General features: G+C 35.8%; 4 protein-coding genes across 4 annotated transcripts in view; 2 read left to right on the forward strand and 2 right to left on the reverse strand.

Moving 5' to 3' along the window:
* The window catches only part of LOC108915161 (leucine zipper putative tumor suppressor 2 homolog), a 143,831-nt gene extending 137,945 nt beyond the window's left edge, over positions 1–5,886 (forward strand). The window contains exons 5-7 of the mRNA XM_018721160.1: positions 343–550; positions 2,991–3,471; positions 3,533–5,886. Coding sequence (XP_018576676.1) covers positions 343–550; positions 2,991–3,471; positions 3,533–4,207 — 1,364 coding nt within the window. The 3' untranslated portion in view covers positions 4,208–5,886. The remainder of the gene's footprint in view (positions 1–342; positions 551–2,990; positions 3,472–3,532) is intronic.
* Positions 5,887–6,275: 389 nt separating this feature from the next.
* Positions 6,276–12,038, reverse strand: LOC108913621 (ionotropic receptor 25a). The gene is made up of 10 exons (XM_018719228.1): positions 11,960–12,038; positions 11,660–11,809; positions 11,160–11,462; positions 10,567–10,984; positions 10,189–10,312; positions 9,700–9,930; positions 8,752–9,134; positions 8,288–8,677; positions 7,016–7,348; positions 6,276–6,810 (listed from the first exon to the last, which is right to left on the reverse strand). Exons 1-10 carry the CDS (start codon positions 12,036–12,038, stop codon positions 6,450–6,452), a joined length of 2,772 nt encoding a protein of 923 aa, XP_018574744.1. The 3' UTR covers positions 6,276–6,449.
* Positions 12,039–15,260: 3,222 nt separating this feature from the next.
* On the reverse strand, positions 15,261–17,587 carry LOC108913705 (T-complex protein 1 subunit beta). The gene is made up of 3 exons (XM_018719336.1): positions 17,502–17,587; positions 17,000–17,309; positions 15,261–16,681 (listed from the first exon to the last, which is right to left on the reverse strand). The coding sequence occupies exons 1-3, from the start codon at positions 17,502–17,504 to the stop codon at positions 15,390–15,392; spliced, it is 1,605 nt and encodes a 534-aa protein (XP_018574852.1). The 5' UTR covers positions 17,505–17,587; the 3' UTR covers positions 15,261–15,389.
* A 1,578-nt stretch (positions 17,588–19,165) lies between these two features.
* Positions 19,166–22,748, forward strand: part of LOC108914367 (myosin light chain kinase, smooth muscle) — a 68,651-nt gene continuing 65,068 nt past the window's right edge. Inside the window, exon 1 of the mRNA XM_018720213.1 lies at positions 19,166–19,493. The gene's annotated coding sequence lies outside the window, so the exon portion shown is untranslated. The remainder of the gene's footprint in view (positions 19,494–22,748) is intronic.

Consider the following 22,748-nt stretch of genomic DNA (forward strand, 5'->3'; position numbering starts at 1 on the left):
TAGATTCACCATTAAAACTAAGCAAAGTATTTCATTGACACTCTGTATATTTTATTAACACCTACTTGCCCTTTCTTTTTTCTTTTTTTTATATTGCACCAGGATCCAAGTTCTCGAAGTAATTTGACACACATCTTTCACCTTTTAGTAAATAATCCTGGTTTCTTTCATTATTATTTTTAATTAATTTAACTGTATGTAAATAAAAAAAAATGTCAATTACCGATAAAATGTAACAGGTTACTTCTTGTTTGGTTACAATTATTATTTAGTATCAAAACAACTGAATTATAATAGCCAGGTAAATGCGATAAAATTATTTACTCAACCCTCATTTTCCAGGTAACAACGACCTCCACCAGCAAAACGTAAACATAAACAATTATTCCCTGGACCGAAAGCTCCGATCGTCCTGTCCGTCGGCGTCTTCGTCACCGCCTTTGGCCTTAAATTCACTTTCATCTCTTCCTCATAGTCATCAGCTGATCAACTACGACAGTCTGGAGAGCGTCAGAAAGTCGCCTATTTCGAACACGGACCATTCCATTGGGTAAGAGTTTAAATAAGTCTTTAGTACGTATTTAGTATTAAGTTTTTACTGAGAAAGTGATAAATATGAAGATGCCATTTTCCAAGTGCTTACATTTATTAGGAATATACTTATGGAGACTCCAAGTCTAGTTAGTGATATTTTTGTAGTATTAATCAGTGGTTTGCCGTCGCTCGCTTGGTTGACAATGTGCAGTATGGCGATTAGTATGGAGAAGTTATTAGTAACTCGATACTGAGTGTGGATTTTCATTCGCAAATCTGTGAGGCCAGAAATTCTTTGCTTGTACACGCGTCACACGTCACACTTGCCTACAATATGCTACAGTTCCCCCTCCACACGAGGCGGTTAAAATAACGTGATTTAGAAGGAAACTGAGGCCGACTCAAAGTTGCTTATAATTTTACTGTTTCAGTTAGTTCGCGGTTAATGTACGCGCCGCATAGTACGCGGGTAGTGTCTGATGTCAGTGTGAGGGATAATACAAAGGTTTTAAAGATACGGACAAAGCAAGTATCAATTTAAAGTAAACAACTTCCTTACGAAAACGAAGTAATACTAAATTTAACGTAATTTAATAGATATATCAAATACCTACATAGGTAGCTATAGTATGTTTAGAAATGAAAGAGAGTAATAAAAGCTCATTAGGTATGCAAATCGTAAATAAATGTAGTACTGGTGCTTATATTCAATATATTTATATTATGTATTTTCGGTGTAGATGAGGTGTACTTTTAACAAAACTTGGTGCGATCGGACTGTACTAAATTGTAGCAGGTAGCTAAAATTTAATCCCCGACAATCCGTCTTTGTCTATGCCGCTTCAATTTCTCGGTCCATTTCTCTTATAAGTAAACAATATAAAAACAGCATTTCAAAACATGAGGCTACTTTAAGCATCATAACCGGGTTAAGAGGGTTTTTAGTAATTCAAATAAAATTATTCAATATTATTATCAAAATATTTATTTAAATTTAATGAATAGACTTTTATTCCACACAAAAATATATGTATTTTGAAAATTCAAATTATGGTGAGTAAATGTAGTNAGAGACTGTAGAAGTAACAGGAAAAATAGCAGCAGTGAATAAATATAGTCATGTCATCGCACTATTAGAATTTCCAGCCGATTATTTTCAGTGATTTAAAAGTAAATACGGAACTTTTAACATCCTTTTTAATATGAGCTTACCTGCAAAGCAAAATACAGAAATGTGGACTAGACTGGTCCAAAAAATCGACTATTGTTTTTGAAAGATACATCGAGAATATCATTTGGAATGACAAAAAAAAATATCGTGGGACTTTGAGCCCTTAATATTAGTTTTAAAAGATCTATCATCGCTAGTTTCGATTTTTTATTCCTTGCCCTATTTTTGCGTCAAAACTGCCACAAACCATCGAGGTAAAAAATTTATCTACATATATTTTTGAAGGAAATTGAACGCCCTACAAAAAATTTCTATTTGAAAATTTTCGGCAGACGAGCCGTTTCCATGTAATCAAGCCTTGAAAATTGATATGTTTTACAGATTTTCAAAGGAAATTTAATGCTCTACAAAAAAGATCTCTTAACATTTTTGCATAAATTTACTCCTTCACAAGTTACTCACGATTGAAGTTGAAGTAAAAATATTTTTGTTTTTTTTCGTTTTGGACCCAATTTTTTTCACTCAATGGAACAAATTGATATTATACATCATCGACAATTATTATTCTATCAATATAATCACCAAAAATATCCAAAATTCATAATATATTCAAATTCATTCTCGCTCAATAGCTATTTTCTCTACAAAACGAAAAAAACAAAATTTTAGTTTTTACTTCAACTTCAATCGTGAATAACTTTTGATGGAGTAAATTTATGCAAAAATGTTAAAAGACCTCTTTTGTAGAGCATTAAATTTCGTTTGAAAATATGTATTGTTCTTTGTCAGATATTAATTTGTTCGTTATTTACAAAATTCCAAAGTTAAAAAGTCAAATCGAAAAATCATCAATTTTCAAGGCTTGATTACATGGAAACGGCTGGTCTGCCGAAAATTTTCAATCTGACCTTTTTTGTAGGGCATTCAATTTCCTTCAAAAACATGTTTAAATATTTTTTTTACCTCGATGGTTTGACGCAAAGATCAGGAATAAAAAATCGAAACTAGCGATGATAGACCTCTTAAGACTAATATTAAGGCCTCAAACTCCCACGATATTTTTTTTTCGTCACTCTGATTGATATTTTCGATATACATATCTTCCAAAAAAAATAGTTGATTTTTTTGGCCCAGCTTAATGTTTATCAGAACTTTTGGTGTTCCATCCCATCACCATGACAATTTGAAAATCCTATATACACAGGGCATTGAACTATTTTGTTGAAAAAACATCCACTCAACGATCTGAAGTTTACTTTATCAACAATATCACTTTTTGTTTCAGAAACAAGCCCTCCTACCGACTGATCTCCACCTCCGTGGGGGGCAGTCTCATGGACCTCACCCCCTCCCCATCGGATTCCGGCGTTTCAGAACTAGAGGCCGCCCTCAGAGACCGCGACTCGGAGCTCGCCTATCTGCGTCAGACCATGGAGCACAACGAACAGGTCATCTTCAGGGTGTACCAGGAGAAGGAGAAAGTATGGGAACGCGAACTGAAGAGATTAAAAACGGTCCAGGAGAACCGACTAAGAGCCAGCGCCCAAAAAGTGCTCAAGCTGGAGCAGATGCTGATGATGCAGACGTACCAGCTGCAGCAGGACAAGAAGAGGCTGCTGGTGGAAGCCCAGAGGGCCAACATGCAGAGCGAGAGGCTCAAACAGGAGGTGGCGGTGTTGAGGGGCAGGTTGGAGGAGACGGAGTGGGGGTTGTGTCAGAAGACTGGGGAGATTTCGTTGCTGAAGACGCAGCTGAAGGAATGCCAGGTGAGATATTTCACGATAAGTACATAAACAGAAGACAATGTATTATTTCGTTTGTTTCTAGAACGACCAGACCAATAAATGTCAGGAATTGCTGCAAATCCGCACCGACCACCGCGATCTAAGGGAGCAACTGGAAGAAAAGGACAAAGAAATAGAACAGCTCAGAGCCTCACACACCTCAAAGGACAAAGAGGTATCTAACCTTAAAGATGAAATCAAAAAGCTCAAATCTAATTCGTTTTCCCCCACCTACGACTCATTGGACCCAGTTGAGAAAAACATCGAGGACTTATCAGAAACGGAAAGGCTAAGGGCCGAAATTAGGGAGCTTAGGGAAGAACTGTCAGACATGAGCCTGAACGACTACAGCGGCATAGAACCAGGAAGGGTACAAAGAAGCCAGATAATCGCCCAGGAGGACAGCCTAGAGGACCTGGAGATACAAAAACTAAACGGAGAACTCGTCGACGATAACATCTACTCCAACCCGGAAATAGACAAACTGAGACAGGAACTAGAACAGCGGACGAAGCAGTTCGAAAAGGAGAGACTCATCTGGGCGCAAGAGAAAGAAAAAGTGTTGAGGTATCAGAGACAGCTCCAGATGAACTACGTGCAGATGTTCAGACGCACTAGGGTCCTGGAGGCGGAAATCGAAAGCCTCACGATCGAGCTGGAACTGGATAAAACGGGGGTGAAGAAGAAACTAGACTTGTCGCAAACCATCGAGTTATGATCGTGGGTCTGGCGGAGCTCTATGGTATTTTTTCTCATGTAGAATCGCTTCTACATTTGTGGGTTAAAAGTGCTGTATTAATGCTTTTATACAGGGGGTCGCAACCTAGAACTTTTATTACAATTCAGAAAAGATACTGATGGTCCAGAGGCATTGTTTGTAATGCCTGATTTTTCTCTTTAGTTGATGATATTTCGTTCAGAATATTGAGCAAAGTTATCTATAACTTTACAACCAGTTTCACCAGTTTTCTTTCTATTGGCGGATTCGTTGTGGTGTGCTAAAATCAAATTTTAATTACTTAAATTTCAAGTAGAATGACTGAAAGAATTAGGCTGATACAGACGATATGGGAAGTACGCTTTCTATTTTGTTTCGTAAACGCTGTTATCAGTTACATGTATCTCCATCTTGATTACAATATTTCAAAATAAAAAAATATATATTCGTGGATATGTAATATACTTTTTATCTCTCAACTGCAATCTAGTAAGTCGGTAATTACTGCAAATTTAATTATGTCTGGAAATTGTGACAGAGGAATTAAGGCTCACAGAAATAGGAACATTAAAAGTAGTTCACGTTATTTCCTCTATTACAAATTTTGATTAATGTTCAGCCAATCTCTAAAAAAATAAAATGTGGCAATCAGCCAAGATTAAATATCGTACCGAATTTCCGTTATTTAACACAATTTTTTTACAACTTTGACATATCACAATAATAAACAACCTAACCTTAAAAAAACTCCCCGCGCGCGCCGTTCTTGATAGCCTCAATGATTTGGGACCGAGGGGCTATCCCTCTTTGTCCTGCCTCATCGCTGTGGACCTTGACAGCTTCGTGAAGGTGGGTCCCATCCGTCGTCGACCCCAACTACAAATGTAGCCGATGTAGACGCTTTGTGGGACCTCCTCTTGTCCTGTCTGACACCCGTCTTCTGGCGCGTTGTTTCTCGAAATTTCCATGGGTTTCTAAGAACCTTAGAGCACATACTACGTGGAATAAGCACATCGTGTTAAAAAGTGTAAACGCTGTAGAGAGAAAGGGACGATGGTTTGGATATTCGCTCTCTCTTTCTCTCAATTTTATTTGAATATCCCGAGAATAAACAAACAAAATCCATCACAACTTTTGTTTGCTTTTTCAGAGGTTAAGAAGTGCCTTTTCTGCTAGAGAGCTTAGGGAGTTGCGTTAGCCAATCACGTGCCAGCGAGAGAGAGAGATAGTACCCAACATATCCCCTTCTCTTTCTCTTTGACACAATTCTAAAACATGATAGAAAGAAACAGAACATATTCTTGGAACGTCATGAAACAAATGAGTAAACAGATGTGTAAGCAAAGCACACTAGGCGAATTTCGCTAAAATATTACGAAATAAGTATTTTTAAAAAAGTTTAAGTAGAAAAGAGTCAGTACAGTACGATCTTATTTTCCTTTGAACGTTGTACAATTGAAATGATCAACAATTTATGAGACCCCTTGTAAATTACGATGATTATTTAAATATAGTTACATTTTAGGTTACTTGGCAGCGACCTTAGAGATTGCTGCAGTTTAGGTTAATGGACCATGTTTTCTTAAGTTTTCATGTGATTTTTTTTCTCATTATTAATTTATTACCTTTACATTGTACATAACTATTACTCCACCACGATTAACATTTTACCATTATTTTTCCCATATGACGTATTTTTAGTGTTTGTTACTTTTTGTATATAAAATATACACAGAATAAACGTTATTTAAAATATCAGTGTTTTTTTTTAGACTTAAGGTCCGCGAGTAAATCGTACATTCCAGGACCGTACCGTGTTTTAACACGACGTGATGTAAAATAGATATATTTGCAGAAGGAAAATTTTGGGATACGGGGCAGATATGGACAAAACTAGAAGGTTTGATATAAGAACAAAATGCCATCACATATTAAATCCGTACATTTATTGTTCTTTAACTGACATGACGTGACGTAATGCAGTGTCCACAAAATAGATTGGAATGGTGCAATTAATTTATTGCAAATGTGAACACATTTAAAAAATTCAAAAAACAACATTGATTTCGTGGCAAAATTTGGTACAAATAAAACCACCCTTTGCAAATAACGGTGACATAAATACACATTTCACTTCCCCTCTTCTAATCCTTCACAGTAACTTGAAGGGCACAATTTATGTAAGAGCTCTGCTGAAGAATTCAATTCTTTTTCATCAAATTCATATCAAAACTGAAAACTTTTAAAATCTTGGCCTAGGATACAAGCTGGCGACGTTCTTGTTGCCAGCGCCTTCCTTACCTTTAGGAAATCCCGCCTCCTTAGGAAAAGTCGTCTTACTTTGATGGTGGTGATGCGAGGCTTCCTGGACGTCGATTATCTTAGATCCTTTCCTGTACTTGTACCACCAGTATTCGAAGGCCAATGTTATACAAGCCAGGCCGATGCCCACGAAGATGACTATGAACACTCCGCCGATGTTCTGAATGCTGATGCCGTCCGATTGGTCGTCGGCTTTCTGGCAGTCCTTCTTCTCCGGGTTCTTGTTCCACCACTTCTCCTTGAGGCGTTCCAATTCGCGCCGATTCAGCAACTGCAATATCCTACAAAAAGATATGTCTAATATTAATAGCATTGTTTACAAACAACTAGAAAAAATAAGAAAATTCAAGATTCTGACTGGCGTTTGTCATAAATACGTTCTGCGGTCGCAACATTTTGTCAACATTCACCGTAAACCAATAGCATGTCTAGTCTATTTGTTTGGACTTCAATTGGACTTCTACGCTCGAATAGACAAGTACTTACGCGGTATTGAACTGGTCCTTCAGGGGCGACCCCTGTTGCACCGCTATGGCGTAGGGCTTCCTAGAGAACTCCTCCCCGACTACGGTCAAGTCGCAGTTGGTAGCTTCCAGGTATCTTATGTCGGTGGCGTCGCCCAAGAAAGCGAAGCCTTCGCTGGAAGACTTCGAGTCTCTCACTTTCTTCACGGCCTCGTCTAGGGTATTCGGTAGGCCGGCCTCCTTCATGGCCTGCCACATTTTCGTGTATTTGTCGCTGACTGGGTAGTCCCAGACGGCTAACTTTGCCCGCTCCACTTCTGAGAGGCTGTCGTTGAGACTCATGTCTTTCCATATTCTTGAAAAATCGTTAAGAAATAAACTATCCTCCATAGCAGTACATAAAAAAAGGATAACATACAATTACAGGGCTTTATGATCGTTTCAAATATTGGACGTGAAACACAATTTTAAGTGTTTTAGACTGAATAAATCTTAAAAGAAAATCCGTCCATCATCCGTCTCGTCGATTTCGGCTACAAAACAAAAGAACAAAATTAAATTATGAATTGTTCCGAACGCTTACGAAGAGTAATGGAGGCTAGCCTCCGCTCTTCTGTCAAAACTCCTTATTGCCGCCTCTGAAAAGCCGCTACTGCCAGTTGACTTTGCACCTGGTATGATATGATGAGATGGTAAACGGTAAAAAACAAACGACCACGTTAATCCGGCGAGATTGGAATGGTCGAATACGTCATCACCACTTTATTCTGTTACATTTTTATGTTAGTTTTTGTAGTAATTTGTGTTGTGTAAGTGTATAACCTTAAGTTAATTATTTCAGTGTTTCATGACGGTACAGTGTATCTTTGTACCTTCCTTTTCAAGTTCTTCTGTGATATTATGAAAAAGCATGTGCAAGAATCAAGAAACAGTTGATATGGTTAAAGGGTACTTCTTGTCAGGAGAAAACGATGCTATTGCAAGAATACGATATCAGATGGAACATCAGGATCTATAAGTACCAAATAAGAAAATGTTTCAACATCTAAGGAGCTTTGGATGCCAATACGCTCAGAGAGTTAGAAACTTAGAATCGGAAATTTTAAACGACGTGGAAGAGGATCCTGGTGCCAGTACTCGAAGATTAACCACAAAACTTCAAGTATGTCATATGCTGTGAAAATCAGTTGAATAAACAGATTATTTTCTTATTTTTAATAAAAAATAAAATAATTGGTTAAATACTGTGTTTCTGGTCAACTCATGTATCAGCCTGTGTGGGAATTTCACTTACTCGTAAAATCTGGCCTCGATATTGGCCATCCTTTCGAAATACACCTGAGTGGATGATCCGTTAAGGGGCGCATACTGGATCTTGTACTGTTTAGAAAGGTCGTCCAGGGACTCTATGGGTGTGTCCAATCGAGAAACCGTCAAGAACGCGGCGAGGTTAGCCGTGTACGAAGCGATAATGATGAACCCAAACAGCCACCAAGTAGCAGCTACCAGTCGTCCCGATAAGTTTTTTGGAGCTTCGCCACCACCTTGAGGTGTTAAAGATGTCATGCAGAACCAGAGGCACTCCTTCAAGTTGAATTCCCGTTTCTCTTCGTCGTCCTTGTACTTTTCTCGGTTGTTCTGGTAGCTGTAGGGAGACCAGCGGTCGAAGACCCACATCAAGAAACTGAAAAAAAAGTAAAAGGATTTACACGTGCTGCGTATGACTTTTTAGGAAGTAATTGCAAAATATGGCATTACCTTGTGAAAAAATACGCCGCCAGAATACAAAGCCACACTTCGTTCTCCAAAACCGTTAGGAACTTGAAGAGGCTAGTAGGAGTCTCCGGCAACTTCATCAGGATGGTGATACCGACGAGGTCGTAGTACGGCACAGTGAAATCGATCACGTTCTCCCTCTCTGCCATCACGGACATGGAACCTAGACCGATGTCGGCTTTCTTCTCCATCAGTTCCTTCACCAGACCGTCCCACTTGCCGCTTTCGTCCATGGTGCCGAAATGGTCGACGGCGACGATCTCGTAATCGAATTTCAGTATGTCCGCTATCTTCTCGATCAGGTCGATGCAGTAACCGTTGTATTTCTTGGGAGCAGTTTCGTCTTTGAAAATAAACGGCTTTTGCTGTAAAATAGAATCCTTTACTTAATAGTTCAGTGAAAAAATTTTCGAAGGTTATACTAGAATTCAATGTTGGATGAGGCATATAATCCGCAGAGTAGTTGTTTCCTGTGATATCAACAATTATGTGAGTGTACAAGAAAATTTTACATTGTAGCACGAAACATGCATTGCAAAAAACCTAACCTTCAAAGATCAAGTGACAGCTGTCATAAAGTATCATTGTTGGAGATAGTAACTGGCGACATTCTAGCAGGTGGTCAAAAACTATCGTATTTAGCACCCTCTAAAACTTACTTGTACCAAATTTCAATGAAACACATTATTTATTAGGAAAGTCATGGCTAAAATAAATTCCTTTTTCTTAAAAAAAAGGACGTTGACCAATACTATAAACGGCAGGACGATAAATATATTCCAAGAGTGGGCGCTTCAAACTTGTTTTTCACATGGACGCCCTAATGATAGCAAGGAGTATATTTATTGAATTATTTATATAATATATATACACAAAATATATATTACATTGTACTGGCAGATCAAGAGTTTTATTACCAAAACTACTTACTACGACAGTCACAACTCTGTACACGACGTCGGCCGTCATATTTGCCATAACCTGCGGCTCCACTAAAGTCAGGTTGTTGTCGAATCCAGCTGTCCACGAGCCCAAAGTCGTGGATTTGTCGGACGCTCCTTCTCTAACTCCCACAGCGCTGATCTGCATCTGAAACTCCATAAAGCTCTGTCCGTTGGAGGACACGGATATGGGGCCGTAGGTCGGTGTCTCTGTACTGTCCTGAAATATAGAAGTTGAAGTTCGTTCAACGAAACCAAATAAAAAAAGTGCATGCGTTACTATTCTTGCTTATCGAAACATAGACTTTTATATAGGGTGTCCTAAAAACATAAAATCGTAAAAATAGCGTAATCTGTTTGATATTAGGTTAACCTTAGGTTGACCTTGAAATTTGCGGTGAAAGTCAAATCCAATACTGAATGAAGTTAAGTTAAAATCCATCCAAGAACATTAGAAAAAATAAAATTTACTTCTTACCTTGCTCAGATACTGTCTAAGATTCAAATTCATCCTTTTGGGACTGTTTTTGCCATCATAATCGTCGCATGAAATATAGTTTGTTACGTTGTTCTTTTTCCAAGCGCCATCCGATATCATTTCCCTGAGAAATTATTCATTCCATTACTTATTAGACGAAGTAGCAGTTATACTGATTGAGAGCGAAAAAGATACAAAATATTGGAAAAAGTCAATATTTCTTCAGGTTCAAATGCTCAAAAATGTATATTTTACTTTAGGAAAAGTGTTATTACTGTATAAATAAATCTTTTTAAATTTATTAAATGTTATTTTCCTTCCCTTTGCATCGCATTTTGCCCTCTTCGAAAGATTAACAATATATGAAAGTAGACTCACTTGATCGACAGGAAAGAACGCAGAGCCAAGTCAAGATAGAAAGCTGCAGTAATTATAGGTTCAGCATTTAATTGATAAGTCCTTTGCATGGTTCCCAATCTATCTTGGAACGCCGTGTTAGGAGAAGGCTTGACGAATATAATAGAAGCATTTTTGCAGTTGCATTTGAATTCCCCATCGTCCTGAGTGATGGCGTGCCAGGCGAACTTCCTGTTGAAAAAACTGATTTCGTTCGCCGCGTTAAGGACAGTTCCAATGTTGATGACGCTGCCCAGGACGAAGAAATTGACGATGTCTAGTTTTCTCAGTTGAACGAGTTGGTCTTCTATTACTTTCTGCTCTCCGTTTCCTCTTATAGGTGTGATCACATGTCTGGTGGCTACATTCTGAAGGAGGGACTTGTATTTGTGATCCATTACTGAAATTGGACAGAAAAACTCATGATGTGCTACCTAGTGTGCTACTTTCTTTAATAGCTCATCTAATTTTTTTAAGTAAGTTCTAGAATCGATTAATAACAAAGGCAAGAATATCAAGGCCAAGGAAACAGTTGAAACTTTTACACCTCCAAATCATTTTTTTTTTCTACTTACCAAATGAATTATCGAACAAAATAGCAGCGTTAGTGATGTTCTGGTTCAGAACAATGGCCCTTACGATCTCAGGGATAATATCGGCCGGCGGACAGATTTGGATCAAGTATTCCTTCTCGTTCTCGTCGATGTTCCTCCATTGCCGCAAGTCACCGTCTTGGCCAAAGGAGGCACTGACTGTAGGAATGGCTAGTGCTGATGTGAACGATTTTACCGTTTCGGATCCGATCCCTGTCATGGTTGTATCGAGGACTAAGTGAGGGAATGCTTGAGTTTCCAACATCGTCTGGTATGTTGAACACACTAAGGATAAAATTTATCTTACACGAGCAGATACAGATAAACTGGACAATTTGAAAGTGACCATAGTCATGATATGCTTAAGACTGGCGTTTTATAGACAAGAAATCGTACTTTTAGTAAGGCAACGACTGAACATTTTAATCCAACAATTTCTTTGAGTGAAGTGACTATCACTTTTTTTTATATAAATTGCTTACGTGATTCCAAAAGTGTATTGGAATCTGTCCTATTCCCAACAACTCGTTTGAGGTCCACGCTAATACCCAGCTTGTTATTTTTCTTTATGTACGTCATGGCTACCTCGATGGCTCTATCAGCTACTTCGTTACCTTCTTCATTCACGTACACTGCAAGAAATAGTTTAGGAGTTAGTTTTATGACAGTAACTTGGCACTACAATAATTGTTATGAGCCAAATTAATGGCCTATATCGCCAATTATTACTGGAAATGAGATATAAAATTAAAGAACATATTGAATTGAAAACTGGTACTTACAGACGTTGATGTTCTGCGTAGTCTGCTCATGGCTAAGATGCAGCATCGCCAAGAGATGATAGAAAACCAAAAAGATCATTTTAAATCACCCCTTCTTTATGACTCGTCGAACTGATAAAACTACATGGAAAATTATCAATCGACCGACTTAGCAGCACATACGAGAAGCTAACTGGTGGATAACTACTATTGTTGCCAGGAGAATGCTACGATGTACACATATGTACAGCATATTAATGTTTCAATATTTGTGGAGTATTAATAAAAAAGCAATAATCGTAACCACAGACAAGGGTGTTAGCGGTGGGTTGTCGTATTGGAAAACGTTTTACACAGTGATACAAACAACTTGTTTACTATTTTGAATTGAAAAATCGGTGGTGTGTAAATGAATTCAAGTAAATTATGATTCGGTTAACTAAAGCCTGCTTACTGTCATTTCAAAAGTAATTAGCAAAGCATTTAACAGTTACTTCAGAATTGTTTATTATATTGTTCAGTTGGATATTTTCCCGCTCGTCAGTAATATAATAACGACAAAACTCTGACTGTGTGTTGCATATAAATTATGTTAAGGATAAATATGTTGTGTAGAAGATTAGAAGATTAATAGTATCATTGTATAAGTAAATATTTACTTATACAATGATAGTATGCATATGAAAGAGTACCTATGTGTAGTGCCTATAGTTTTCATACGTTATCAACTTTGGCTCATATTTTTTGTTTTATATTTAAAAAGTTAAAAGTAAAAAGCGAGAGATGGTAAGTCTGCCCGGTATACCTGTAGATATCTTGTTTTTTTTACGTAGGTAACTATAAATATGAAGGGAAAGTTTAAGGACAAAGTTAATAATTGGATATAGCTAAGTGCACATAATTATGGCAAATAAAACACTTATTGGTGTCACTTGTAGTAAAAAAGATATTTGCTGGTACATATTGTCATAAAACTCGTCAACCTAGAATGACGATTGATAAAAACTTTTCCTAGGGTAAAAATTGTACTATAGGTGCCGCATGCCGTAATAAGAAAAGGTCTTACTACAGCAAAATATTTATTGACATTATCGTTAGCTTTCTGGATTTCTTTTTATGGCTGAATTATTTTCCTCAGTGTGATTGCATTTACGGAAAAAACTTAAGGGCAAATATTAATTTAAAAAATAACTCCGTTAATATTGAATTTTCGTGTGTATAATTGTTTTTATAGGAAATATATTTCGGACACGTTATATTTTTAATGTTATTTGCTAGGTACACGAGCACTAATAGCAGTTTGGAAGTTCCGGTACCTGTAAACCGTCCAAACGGTTTTCTTACTTTTAATTAATTGAAAATCTAACACAAAAGCAAACAAAAAAAGCTTGTATGTGTATCAGCACGATTTATGGATTTCAGTGACAGCTGTTAATCGTTGAAGAATTTCCGAGCAGGCTGCGACATATTGACAAATAAAACCAGGGGCGTCGCCAGGGGAAGGGGGGCAGGAGGGGGGGGAATTCGAAAAAAGCACAAAAATTTTCTTAAGCTAAGAAAATATTAGATTGGAAATTTTTAATAAAATATTTTATTTACTTAAACGTTAATTTTGAAAATTAATACACTACTTTATTAAAAAAAAAAGCATTGTAATAAATTAGTATATTTGTTGACAAAAGAATTTAAAAATATAAAATTATATGTTAAAAAGTAATAAGTTTATTTCCATATTTTAAAAATTTAGCTCTGGAATTTTAAATTAAAAAAATATTTTTTTTTCTATCAGAATAAGAATAAAATTTTAAGAGTGCAACTACAGCTATATGTATATGTAACGCACCAATTATATATAGGGGGAATGAAAAACGTTTTTAATTTTATAGGTTTACCCATCATATAGTTTTAAGAAATTTATATATTTTCAATAATATAAATCTAACAATATTCTTAACTTTATAGCTTTAAACCTGAATTGTGAGGGTTATTATTCGATCCTCTAGCAATGATGAGTATACACGGAAAGATTAATTTTGACAACCATGAAGATTTTATTAATTTTTTTAAATCTGAGACCTAATTTTCGTTAAAATTCTTTATTTTTTTAGTTATTTATATTTTTTTTATGTTTTCCTTGTATTAAAAAGGTCTTATTAAAAATATTTCTAAGAAAATGAATTTACTGTACCTCTTTCTACCTATAATTTATACTTCTCCCATCGTATCTCTTAATTATTGCTACATTTCGACACTTCGGTGCGTAAATAAGGCGTAGGGGTAACCGAGGCTCTGGGGTATGCATTGTGAATCCTAGCTGACTTTGTTCGACGGTTTATCTAACGCATTAATAAGGAATATTACATCCAAAATTGTTTAAAAATATCTCGCTCCAACAATATACAGTGTGTTCAAAACGTTTGGAACCCCCCCGTCTATCTCAGAAAATGCTGCTCAATCAAAAAAATGATTAGGACAAAAGTTGCAGGGTTTTGAGTGAGCAATCCAACGGTGACCTTGGCATGACCTTGAAGGTCGTTTAGAGGTCAAGTTGAAAATTTCATATGGAACCGTATACTTTTGACGTCGCACATGGAAAAAATGTAAATATTTACGTTCGGATATGACCTTGACCTTCAAGGTCATTTAGAGGTCAAGTTGAAAATTTTGAGGTCATGATCAAGGTCACATCCGAACGTAAAATTTTTTGCTTTTAATTTCCGGGATCATAAGTATACGGTTCCAATTAAAATTTTCAACTCGACCTCTAAATGACCTTGAAGGTCATGGTCGAGGTCATATCTGAACGTAAAAATTTCCATTTTTCCATTTCGGGGGTCAAAAGTATACGGTTCCATTTAAAATTTTCAACTTGACCTCTAAATAACCATCAAGGTCATGGCCAAGGTCATCTTCAAGGTCACCGTTGGATTGCTCACTCAAAACCCTGCAACTTTTGTCTGTCACTTTTGTTGTTTGAGCGGTATTTTCTGAGAAAGAGGGGGGCTTCAAACTTTTTGAACACCCGGTATATCAAAATAAAAAATATATTAATTTACACTGATGAAGCAGTAATAAAATGAGTTTGTAGAGCAATTTTGTTGAACTGGAGATCCCGTCAGTGTAAAGGTCAACCAAACAAAATTTACTCTTACAGATGCCATACAAGATATTTTTATTACATCTTATTTATTTATTTATTTATTTATTTATTTATTTATTCATTTATTTATTTGCTATTAAATCAATATTTATCAACTTATAAACCACCTATATTTTAAAAAAGCTGTAATCAGCAGGCTGAAATAAAAAATTAAAACAAAAGTAAGTTAAATAATGACTTTATTCATGTGTAATGTATGATGAGTACATAAAAAGTTTGACGGTTAATTTCCTCAACGATGCAGTGTAAAAGTTATACAAAAAGCCTAAAGAACAACCTACAAAAGATACATTAACAGTGTCCCCTGTCCTCGGTCCTCCTCCTCGGTGCCGCCTTAATAATATTATCGACACGAAGGATCATCTCGGCCGCTTCAGCCGCAGAAAGCAGCACCTGCCTCTTCACCACGAAAGACTCCGTAATACCCAACGTCTTCATGTCTCCTAGTTCGCCTCGCTCCATATTGAGACCCATACTAGCTCTGCCGCTATTGTGAGCGGCTTTCAACTCGCTCACCAACTGAGCGGAATCGTACCCGGCGTTATCGGCGATAATTGTAGGCAGTTGCAGCAAAGCTCTAGCGAATGCCTCCATTGCGACAGCCTCTTTCCCGGGAGTCTTAGCGGCTAATTTTTGCACCGCTACAGCCATCAAAGTCTCGCTGCATCCTCCCCCGTAAACGATGCGACTTTCCTTCACCGTAGCCGTTAACACACACAAGGCGTCGTGCAGGGAGCGTTCGGCTTCCTCGATAATTTGGTGTGTGGCGCCTCGAATTATAATCGTGCAGGCCTCTCCAAGAGCCACACCGCTGAAACGCAGCAATATGTCTTCGCCGATCATGATCTGTTCGATCACATCGCAAGTGCCCAGTTTGACGAGTTCGGGGTGGTCGAACGTTGAGACTATTTCTCCTCCAGTGACGAGTGCCAATCGCTCGATTCCGTCAAAGTCGGCGTGCTCGATGGCCATGATGCCGGCATCGGAGAATAACTGTTCCGGGTAGTTGTAAATGAGTTGCCTGTTGATGAAAACGTTGGCGTTATGTTTCAAGATCTTGTTGACCTTGTCCTTCATTTTCTCCTTCTCGGCGGATTCCAGTTCCGCTATCTTTGCCATCGAGTCAACTTTGATGTGAGATCCAAATACTTTTATTTTATCGGTGTCCATGGGGGTGTTGGCGATGAGGATCTTCGCGTTCTCTACTCTTTTCGGTTGATGGACTCCCGGTTTCTTATCTAGGAGGAATCCTTCGTCTAAGAAGGAGTCCTCCAATGTCCCGCCGGTCTTTTTTATGATCTGTATGGCTTGTAGGTCTCCGGAACCTTTTAGTCTTAGCACCGCATCGACCGCTAACTTGGCAAAATGTTCTTTGTGCTGCGAGAGAATCTTCGAGCTTAGCGTGGTCCTGGCTATGTTCATGAGATCTTCACGGAATTTTTCTGCATTAGCGCTATTGTCGGTCGATGTGTCTAGGAGAGCTTTTCTCGCCGCATCAACGGCTTTCCTCCAGCCAGCGATTATAGTCTGGGGGTGAATTTTCTGTTCAATTAACCTCTCTGCTTCTTTTAACAGCTCAGAAGCTGCAACAAATACGTTTTTTGTTAATAAATTTGTCAAATATATGTTTTTTAACGCTACACATTTTACACATTTTCAATTGATTCAACCTATTTTGATGTTCAGGTGAAATAGCATTTAAAATGGGTGGGCAAGTCTGCCCATAAATTAAACTTCATTTTTTGAAATTGGAATTAAATCTAACAACTAACAAAGTTATGACGCTATTAGTATTAAGTAGGACACACTGTATGAATTCTTATCTTTAATACCTGGCTTAAAATCAGAAAATTAATAATTTTTTGTAATCATGGTAGTATAATGACTTGTCAAGTTCTTACCTAAAACAGTAACTGAAGTTGTCCCATCCCCGACTTCGTCATCTTGTACTTTTGACATATCCACAAGGATTTTAGCGGCAGGGTTATCTACGCCGACTGATTTTAATATGGTAGCCCCATCATTTGTAACTTCAACTTGCCCCGCATTTCTACCGCTAGACACTAATATTTTGTCCATTCCCTTTGGCCCCAATGTGCTTTTTACTAAATCCCCGATGGCTATTGCCCCCACGAAGCTGCTCAACCTTGCAATTTCACCTTTCTCCTCTTCAGCCTCTTGTTTGAGAATCCTAACGGGGTTTAAGGAAACCTAAAAGGGGAAAAGAACGTGTTTTATACATTTTTTTCCAAAAAAGCACGTGGGTTTGCCGGTGGTGGTACGCCGAGCATGACACACCTGGTTTTTATTTAATAAAATTAAGCTTAATTTGACTAATCTAGGTTATTTCATTGAATAAACGTTTTGAGCGGATATTAAAACATTATATTTTTCTCAACTTACCATTTTTATATTCTTTATTTATAAGTATTTCTGACTAAAAAAGTTCTAGAACACCAAACTCTGTCAAATTACAACGATGAACCAATGAACACTAACAAAAACTGGAAAGTGGAAACACAACAGAATTACAGAATTAGTAGTTCAATGATATTAGAAAAGGATCGAATATGCGAACACTATGCATCTCCTTTTTTTAAGATAAGAGAAATTTAATAATAAGTAATAAACCAGATCTTGTTTATGTTAAATACAGGAACAAACTTAATGCCTATTATAGTATATTATATTCTCGAGCAGTTCAATTATAATTTTAATACAGATTTCTTGGCTTCTGTTTTCGCGCATCATTTATTCTGAATGCTGATTGGTCAGCTACACTGAAATTAAAGCTGATGCAGATTATTAAGCAAAAAATCTTTTATTAATTTAATTATATTACAATGCTAAAATTCTTGTCTAAAATCAATAATATGTTCAACAATTTAATTATTTTAATTAACTGTATAGGCAACCACATATTCACTGACTGTAATTTATTGTTGCATAGATAGATTCAAGTATATATTTGAAAAATGTGCATGGGTCATACTAGTTATTATTATTAGACAAAAATGAACGACGAACTAGGGGAAATGCAGAAAACAGGAAAGTAAATAATAAGAAAGTGTGTTAAATATTTAATTTACAACTTTCAACTTCAGTACATAAATAATTCTTCTACATATAAACATGCTGGTCTGTTGAAAAATTAAAATGTAGCTATGGTGGGATAATTTTTTTAATGTTTTATGAAAAATACAAATATGGAAAAAACATTAATGCAAAAAAATACATTATTTTTCGTTATTCGTAACTTATCTACCATAAAATAGGTAGTAAACTCTAAAAAATACAAATAAGACAAAGCAGAATAAAAATACATTCTTTGGGTCGAGACTAAATATGTAAAAAAATGTAAATTGTTTATTATTCATTTTTATTCCTTTTTTTTGCTTTAGAATCCGGCTGTTTTTTTTTTTTTCAGGTGACGATTGCCCGATTGTGCAAAAATATTGTTTATTTTGGGAAAATATACAAAGGTGTAAAATTAAGGATATTTGTTGCCCTGCAAGAAGAATGGCGGACATCCACGGAAATTTAGGACGGTTGGCAACTCTACTTCTAAAAACTGACGTTGTTAATTAGAATATAACTGAACTGCCAAAATTTCAATTAAGGTTTTCGACGTTTCGTTGCCAAATACTCTTTATAAATATGAACAATTTGGTATTTCTATAGAAACAAAAAGTAAACTATGCCATGTGACATATAAAAGGTAAGTACCATATGACAAATAAAAGGTAAGTACCATATGACATATAAAATGTAAGTACTATATGACAAATAAAAGGTAAGTACCATGGACATATAAGAGGTAAATCTCTTTTAGTTTTCAAATTTACAGCTTTCTCTATTAGTTGGTGAATTTGGCCAGTAGCTACGGCCCCGTGCCCCTCTTCGTGAAACCGAAACCGCACGCCACTGCCAACAATCAATCATATTTTTACCACTGCTACGCTATGTTTATTTTGGGATATTCTCTATCTAGTTATCGATACGATAACAATTTTCCATCCGGCTATCTTAGCAAAATAAACTTTGAGCTCTCAGTTGGCGCACAGCATTCCGATCCGATTCCGAATTTCCTGGCAGAGGACCCGACTGAACGGCGTGTAGTGATTTTTAGGTATAAAAATGTAAAATTTAATGAACATTTCATCCGCGACACTCCTTCTAGCAACACGTGACTTTTGTGTGCTCGCCGACGAGGAGGTTCTAATTTTGGCGCGTACCGTAGCGTCGAGGCGCCCATCGACGCCCGCCGCAATACCGTTCAGTTTACAAATTTGGTGCCCGAGTTTAACACATATTTTCATGTCGCGCCCGCTGTTTTGCAAATAAGAGACTTACTCTGATCCGGAGTGATTCCCCTCGCAATTTCGCAAGAGAGAGGTAAGATTGCATGCAGAAAAAATTAGTTTTCTCTCGAGAGAAGAAATGAGTGGCCGTATTTTAATATTTTTCCTTTCACATTAAATATATTCTGAAAAAATAAACCCTAACAAAAATATAGATAACTTGATTTAAAAGTGAGTGTGCTTAAATGAAAGATAGGCATTTCTTTTTAATTATTTTGATGCAAATTATAAATTCAAATAGTTTATTAAATACAACTTCCAGTAGAACATTACGAATGTTTCGTGATAAATTTTGGTGTAAGATTATATTAACAATCTTTATTTGAATATACAGGGTGTTTTTTTAATATTGCGAAAAACTTTAAGGAGCGATTCCTTGTTACAAAGTAACGGGGAGGGGTCTTCCATATAAACTTATTTCTAAAAATTTTCATCATTGGGGAAGGTTAAAATTCACTTTTTATTTTATTTCTCAAAATTGGAGAAACAGAAGCATGCAATTAAGATGTTACTTTATTTTATCAAAGTCTTTCCTACACCAATTGCAATTTAAAATTCATTTAAAAAATTGGTACTGTTAGAAACTTTCTGCTTCTTGCATTTTTGCAATGAAATGTAAGTACCACTTATAGTTTTTATTTTAAATCATACATTCTTCATTATCTTCTTTTGCCATATTCTTTTCTGTTCTCAAATAATTGTTCAAGGATTTGCGAAAATAATACATTGTCTCAACGCAGTTGTCGTTGTGCATCTCTGTCATTCAATACAACAGGTGTTTCTATGTACAACTCATGGTCTTTAAAATTTTAAATTACACAAATAGTGAATTGTGCGATATTCACCTCGTTGTTGGTGTAACTAACTGTAACACATTAGCAGCCAGGCGGTTTTATAGAACGTTATTCCGCATCATACGATATTTAGTCGTTTTCGTCAGTGTCTTAGTAAAATCTAAAGTTTTATAAAACGTACCATTGCAAATGGGCACCCTCCCGATACTCCTCAAATGGAAGAACAGAAGCTTAACGAAAACAAACACAGACCTATAACCTATAATAAGCATTAGGAAGATTGCTCATACCTTAAATATTAACCTCTCAATATTTTGGGGAATTCTTAAAGATTATCTTTTGTATTTCTATCATATTCTGCATTTTAACCCCATGATTTTTTAGTATAATGGCTCTGTGTCGATGGATGTAAGAAATAATCTTCTATTCTTTGAACAAATACCCTTTAGCGATGAGGCTAACTTCATTGTGAATACCACAATGAGTTTTTGTTTATGAAAACTCACATGAGGTGTCAAAAAAAGTCGTCATCAACTCTAGTTTTCCTTTGAACATTTTTTCCCCGGGCAAGTTGATTGAAAAAATTTATAGCAGATTCCCTGAAAACCATTTGCATGAAGAAGTCAGTAACTTGTTAAGACAAATGTTGCTTATACACTAACCTTGGCTTCCACGATTCCTAGACTTAAGCCCTTTCGATCTCTTTCCTCGAAGACATCTTAAACATTTGGTTTGTACGATTCCAATTAAAAATTTAGAGAAATTGAGGAATTACATATCGCGTCTTTGGAACAATTCGACAAACTTCAGGTATTTTTCAAAATGTCGTCAACTATTGCATTGCGAAGTCAGAAATGATGTTGAGGTTTTTGTAAAATACGTTTCCAAAGTATTTTCTGAAGAAATTGTAAAAAATGAAACACATTTTACGTTTCACTAAAAACGTGAAAAAATGTTGGACAGAAAGTGAGTTAAAAAATTAATATACAATGTATACAGGTATATTTCATTTTTTATGAACATACGAACCAATAATTGATTAAAATTAATTAGAGACTGGTTATTGAAAGCCTGATCCTGAAATACCATCATCAAAATTGCTCGAGATTTAGATGATTGCATATCTAAAAAAAACTTATGGGGAATCTTGAAATAGATAGCGAATCTTGTAAATCAAATAAGCTCATTAAAAAAATATTATTTGTGATGCAATCCAATATGAGTAGTACTTACTACATATAGGTCAATAAGTTTGTAGCCTGCAAAGAAAGACTGATATTCGCAATTCGTTTCTTTAAACAGATGTTAATTTTTAAATGGCGTAACAAAAGGCTACAATATCTCTTCTACACCAATTAGGTATCAGTTTCTAGATATCATTCAGAACACAACAAAATCTTGAAGGATATATTTATATTTGCTTGTAATTCTATATAGAGCACCCACTCTATATATGCCTTCATTCGGTGATAGTTTTTTGAGCAAGGGATTAGTTATAAAGGAAGCCACGGCAAACTATCAGTAAATTATTAAAAACCACATGGCTCCTCTTAAAATACTTTGTAAATTATTCCACGGTTCAAATCATAGTTTAAATTTAACTATGCATAACATTTGCTCTAAAAAAGTTAGTTGAAAGAAGAAATAAATAAACAATTAGTAACAGCAAAGGAAATAACTATAGTTCTGTTTTGCCATTTTTGGAACGTTTTCAGTTTAAAAACAGTGTTATTTTTATTTAACGTTAATGTGAATGTTAAATTAAATTTATTTATATTTCAAAAAGGATATTCCTTAGTAATATATTATATATCTTTTATAATCAATATAATTAAGATTTTTTTAAATAACGCAGATTTTCATAAAATAACCTTGTACATAGAAAGGATAATCTGAAAAAGTTTATACTAAAATCTAATAATAGTTAATGTAGGTGCGATGGCCGATTGCCAAATTAAGACATTTACACTTTTCAACATTAATAAATCGCTTGCAACGTACAAAATATAAAATTTCAAGTAGAAATATTTTTAACATCAATGTAATGTATTTTATCTTTTTAATTATTTTTGTTTCACCTTGTTTTTAAATACAAAATTAGAGAATAAATGTCACATATATCACTAAAAAATCATGCTTGAAATTTTCAAACTACTGTCCACACCTCCCCAAAATAAAAAAATATAGTTACCTAACGTTACAGAATCGATTAAATATTCATATACATATTAGTATTTTAAAAGTGTCTGTATTTACTTATCCTAAATAATATATTTTTTATATATTTATTGTTTTCTAAAACGTTTCAAGATCACCACTGCTGCTCAAAGAATGTGTTGGCAGAAAACCAACCAATGTGAAAAATGTAATTGGAAAAATGCCAATGTGCAGATAAATTGTCAAATTTTAATAGTGTCATCAAAATCAGTGATAACAGAATATAAAATATTTTTCTAATACATATAATAATGACCGATATCTAAAGCAGAAATTCT

This window comes from Anoplophora glabripennis, unplaced genomic scaffold (genome assembly GCF_000390285.2).
Source record: "Anoplophora glabripennis isolate ALB-LARVAE unplaced genomic scaffold, Agla_2.0 scaffold1, whole genome shotgun sequence".
In the NCBI taxonomy this organism is placed as follows: domain Eukaryota; kingdom Metazoa; phylum Arthropoda; class Insecta; order Coleoptera; family Cerambycidae; genus Anoplophora; species Anoplophora glabripennis.